Genomic DNA, 5,698 nt, shown 5'->3' with positions numbered 1-5,698 from the left:
GACCACCAAACCCCCAGTTCTGTAAGCCTGCTACGGTACGGAGGCTCAAAACGACTAATAGTTAGACAGGCAACGATCCTAGGAGGTTGGGACAGGTGGCATCATCCTATTTTTAAGGGGGCGGGGCTGCTTTCAGCCTTCTCACACAAAGTTCCTAGGCTAGTTTTCTCCTAAAGTAATTCTATTAGGATCAAGCATACATGCTGTATTTTGAAATGCGATGCAATAGAAACTGGAAGTGACCCAAACTCTACCATATGTCGCAATCGTATGGAAAACTTTGCAGACGTTGACCCCGCCGGCGTGCTTTCACGAATTATTCTGAGGCGCTCGGACGAAGTACTTTCACGATTTTTTCACAGTTAAGAGCAGAAAGCTATCAGGTGTAACGCAGCACTGTTCCCGTACCTTTGCGCCGAACTGCTGAGCTGTGCGCGCTGAAAATCTGCGGCTAGTCGCTTCACTTCTTCCCAGTCGGCCGCCGCCATCTTGGTTCGTACGTATACACATGGAAGGCGAAACCACTGCGGGTCAGGGGGTGAAAGGCCGGTGGGTTTTTTTTTGCGTGGACGATTAGCAATGTCAATGACCTCTGCAAGAGAACATTGGGGTGCGGCGAAATGTTCTCTCAACGGACAAACTCCCTTGGCATGCTTATCTCTCTATTTGGCCGATTTCTACTCTTTCCAGCCACCTCCCCAAGCCTGGTAGAGGCTAGTACTTGTGGTGAAAGGGAGCCGACTGCAAAATTAGAATACATGTATTAGGGACTCTAGCTGTTGTTCGACATCACTTCGGAAGTATTGTTTTGGGTGGCTGACTTGTGAGTTTGTGTGTTTCGTGTCGGAGTAGCGACGTTAAGTTGCACGGAGGGTGGGAAGTGGTTTTGACTGTTGATTGACAGGGAGGTCAAGGCTAATACTAGTAGATTAACGGTGACCCAGTACAAAGCAAGTGGGCAGTACGCGGAGAAATTCAGGAAGTGGTAATAAATTACATCATACAATTCCCTCCACAGTTCCAACTGAATTCATGAACATTTAAAACACTTCCAGAAAGTCTGAAATCTTTGATTCCTTGATCTCGATCTTCCAGTTGAAAGTCTCTGTATTCGTGTAGTAATTAATGTTTTTTTTTTCTTCAGGCCGTTTGAATTCACCGTACCCTTCATCATCATCATCTTCGCTCGGCTCCCATGGGGATCCGGAGCAGTGAGCTTCACCACCGACATGACTGAGGCAAGGGTACCGAAGTAACGGGTTCCTCACTGGCCACCCAGTGCGGAACTCGCGGAGAAAGTGGCGTCGGCACTCGGGGCCCTGTGCGGAGGGAAACTCCGCACAGGAATTCTAGTGCTGAACGGCTTTTTTTCCAGTGCTGAAGCTCCGCCAGAACTGGAATTCCAGAGCTGAATTTTGACTCGGCACTCGTTTTCCAGCGATACATTCCACACGGCACTCGCTTACCACAGCTATCAATGACTGAGCACCGCTAGCCTCTGCCAGGCTTCGGAAGCGGGTGGAAAGAGTAGAACTTGGTCAAATAGACAGAGATAACATGCCGGAGGAGACCGAGTTGGTCCGCTAATTATAAAGGAGTGAAGAGACTAGAGATCCACTTCTGTCGGTAGGATGACGGTTGAAGTTCAGTGCCTAAGCCAATATCTTGAGACGACTGTTCTAGTAAAAGCGAATCTTATCTTTATCATATCGGCCTTAATTAACGCGCTTCAGGCGGATTTGCGGAGGATTCTGCAGCAATTATACTTTCCTCGGGGCAAGGAGGTCAACATAGAGAGAGTCCCTCTCTACTGACTCCCTAACTCAGGGTGACTCAGTCATTCACCGACTTTGAACTACCGGCATACGTGTAGCACGGGTAAGCTTAATTGGGTGTTTTGTATGCGATATTGGCCATGGGGTCAGCCATGATCTCTAATCTCCAAGAAGATGCTACGATGGCAGGGCTCTAACCATCGGGTGTCCATATAGTACAGGAGCCAATATCTAAAAGAGGCCTAGAAATGTGATTTCGTGGCACCCAATTTACAGAAAAGGTTTGACCTTATTTCGTGGTAGAGGGGCCTCTGCCACATCACCCAGTATGATTTTTATGCTCAAATTGTGGTATCACTTTTTTTCTATGGGCCCGTAAAGGTGTAACACTTGAATAGAACGAGCGAAAAAAGGCACATTTTCAAGGGGGAGGGGCAGAAAATTAAATATCAACGTTTTTTCATGAAAATTGATAGACTGATACAACTTTTGTAGAAAAAAGGTGATACCACAATTTGAGCATAAAAATCATACTGGGTGATGTGGCAGAGGCCCCTTTACCACAAAATAAGGTCAAACCTTTTCTGTAAAGTGGGTGCCACGAAATCACATTTTTCAGGCCCTGGCTCCTGTACTAATAGTAGCCACCGAAGATCTGCTGACACTGAAACAGGGGCGTAGTTTCCCCTACATGTGGCTAATGATCACTCCTTTGACCAACAGTGGTTACCGTGAGTACAGTCTTTCCAATCGAATGATCTACTTAATTCGGAATCACAATGATGGTTACAAATGAAAAGACATGGACTAAGTGACTGCGAACTCAAATTAGGTACAAGTACAACTTATATTCTCGCAGCCACTTTTACAATGAAAGAACAATATTTTACAAGACATTTGAAAATACATGAGACATCGCGTGAGCAACAAACCTCCCATCCCAGAAGACACAGTTAAAAGCGTTTTGTTTCTTTTATGTAATATTGTGCGGCTAACATTATTTTGCAGTTGATATCATACGAATAAAGAAAACTACCGCGTAGAACTAAATGCTGTTTCGAATTGTCAGAAACAATATTACCAAGTATGCTTGAAAGCTTGCCAAAGAGGACTGAGCGCTGGTGTATATAATGAGCAATCGTTTCATATGGACACCCGCAGCTACAGACTTCGGGATTAATTGGGGACTAATGAATGAACAAGTTTCTTCCCCTATATCCAGACGTCGACGTCCTGCATCCATTGTCTCCATCAGACTCACAAAACAATTTGTAACATTTGGCAAAATAGGCCAGATTGGCCAGAGGTGTAGCTTCCAGAATCCGAGGGCTTTATCCAGCTACAACCATTACGCGTATCCAAAACCGTGCCTGATCGACGAGGTAAACCTACGTTCTTGGATACGAGGAGACTATCCAGAACCGCGCCTGACCCTACAACCCCTTCTGGCATAGAACAATACTAAGCACGGTTCTGGGTACTTGTACAATAGCCAATGAGTTAATTTGCCCGTTTATAAATACTTCGATCGGTCGTGCCTAGCCCCTATCTTCTGGCCAATGACCCCGTCCTAAACTTTTGCCGAATTCTACTTTATCCAAACCCCCTCGGGAAGGCCTGGCGGAGGCTTATCCAGGATACCCATGCCTCCTGGCGGCGCAAACTCTGTTAGTAATAATATAAGCTGGATTCTTAGACCGGCGGGCTGGATCGTGAAAGGGTAAAGTGATACCTTGTGAGTAAGCCGGCCTGCGGAGGCCGGTCCCCGGGGTGTACAATATTGGCCGTGTATCTCACCTCCCTGACCTCAGAAATAACGATGAGTTGGAGTTTAAAGCGCTGAGGAAATCTTGCGACATCAGCAATTTTTTTCTGGGCTCATCAGAGTGTCTGGAAATGATATCGATCAAAAGCATAATTATATCCTCTAGCCTCATGTCATATACATGTAAAGTAGTGTGTGAAATTGTAACTAGAGGCACTAAGTTATAGACGGTTATTAAAGTTTTTTTTGCAAGTTCGTTCCCGAAGGGCAAGTACGTGGACATGGATGGGAAACATACAAGTGATAGGGACATAGATAACATATACATGAACAACAGTGGTCATACTGGTGACTATGAAAAATAAACTAATACTAGATAATATGCAGATGTCGTTTATAAATACCGCTAACTGTAACCAGTTAGATGGTTATGGATTTTTTTCCCGAAGGCAATTGAGTACGTACGTTCATGGACATATATGTAGTTCTTCCTCTTTTCTTCTTTAGTAGGGACATAGATAACATATACTTGAACAGTGGTTGTAACAATAAACTAATCAAAATACTAAGTAATGTTTATTATTAAAAATAAAAACTAATAATAGTCTGGAGAATATGCGGATGTCATTCATATAAAGACTTCTGACTCTAAAGAATAGAACCATGAGCAGAGTGACCGTCTAATTTCCAAGCCGGGGCCCGACCGGGTAGTTTGCGGGAACGGAAAGTATAATAGAAGAACTTTATTGACACAACAAAAAGTACAGCGACTTTTGTAAGGTCAAAGACATGTAGATATGCAGACAATTATACATGGGTACAACGAAAATATCCTACGTACAGAGCAATAGGTGGGTCAACTAATACTACTTGTTCTAAGGTCTAAACATTCTTTGATATATTTACCTATTTGTACACAGTAAGGGTTATTGCCTTCTAGGATGAACTTAAATTTATCTATAGCATGAAATGTAACAAATTCTGTTGAGCAGGCGGAGAGAAGGTTGAACAGCTTTGTGCGTTTATCGTTATATGGTGTACAATTCAAAATAAAATGTTGTTCATCTTCAATATCATTGGGACAGAATGGACAAAACCTCTGGTCACGAGGAATTTTTTTATATCTTCCTAATTCTATATTCAATTTATGGCAAGAAATTCTCATCTTTGTAATCGATCTACGAACTTCAAAATTGTGTATTTCAGAAATGTAATTTTCTTGTCCGTACCTCGTCTTTAACATCGAATAGACAGAAAGTTTTGAATTGTTTTGAACAGAAGTATGAAGGAGAATTAACAAAACACACAAAACATCTAACAGATAATCATGAGCATAATTTATGCATCTTCTTGATATGCATCTTTATTTTTCGTTCATTCAAACAGCCCGGTCGGGCCCCGGCTTAGAATTGTGACTCCAGAATAAGTTCAAGTACGATGCCGTACAGTAAAGCGCAGGAATGTGAGGGCAAAACAGGTTCGAATTCTTACATTTTTAGAGGTTCTGTGAGACCTTAAGCTAACTTTCATATCCTTATGTGATATTTCCCGCTTGTACATCGTGACTATGACACCTTAGTTCCGAAGACCCCTCACATCACTTCGTAAGGTGTCACTGTCAAAGCTGTCAGGGACTAGCAGTACATCTGGCTTAGCCTGGAGTACAGTCTTGTTAGTGCGCTCCCCAAGATCCGCTATCCAAGTTGGCTGGGTAGCGGATCTTGGGGAGCGGACCAAAGCTAACAAGGCCGGACTCCAGCCTACAGAGGAGTGACGCGCAAAGGCACTCGCTAGGAAAGGTCGGCGGATGCGGTATCAACTGTACAAACATCGGGGCATTTTTTTCATGCCTTCTTTCCAACATGGGTTTTGCCATGCATTCATTTTCTTCGTGAGTCGTCAACATGCTGTGATGAATGTGGCAGTCGGTACTTTTGGTTGGGTTCACTTGCAATAACTCAGATTTTTTCAAATCTTATCAAGTATATGTACATCATATGAAACTTGTTGGTCGTATAGTAGGATTACACTTTGACACAACATGCAGGCGTTTGAGCAAAATTATTTTAAATGGGGGGGGGGTGACAATTTTAAACACATATATTTGCAGAGTTTCAGTTGTTTGCTTTTTCCCGCTGTTAAGATGGGACAGTCCACC

The 5,698-nt window shown here is 43.4% G+C and overlaps 1 protein-coding gene across 1 annotated transcript in view; it reads right to left on the bottom strand.

Annotated features, from left to right (window-relative positions):
• LOC109465171 (E3 UFM1-protein ligase 1-like) overlaps positions 1-5,698 on the bottom strand; it is a 24,649-nt gene that overhangs the window by 11,404 nt on the left and 7,547 nt on the right. The window contains exon 9 of the mRNA XM_019762317.1: positions 5,137-5,300. Coding sequence (XP_019617876.1) covers positions 5,137-5,300 — 164 coding nt within the window. The remainder of the gene's footprint in view (positions 1-5,136; positions 5,301-5,698) is intronic.

The sequence above is a fragment of the Branchiostoma belcheri genome, unplaced genomic scaffold (assembly GCF_001625305.1).
Source record: "Branchiostoma belcheri isolate BF01 breed outbred unplaced genomic scaffold, Haploidv18h27 scaffold15, whole genome shotgun sequence".
Taxonomy (NCBI): domain Eukaryota; kingdom Metazoa; phylum Chordata; class Leptocardii; order Amphioxiformes; family Branchiostomatidae; genus Branchiostoma; species Branchiostoma belcheri.
This window is presented reverse-complemented; position numbering and strand designations above follow the sequence as displayed.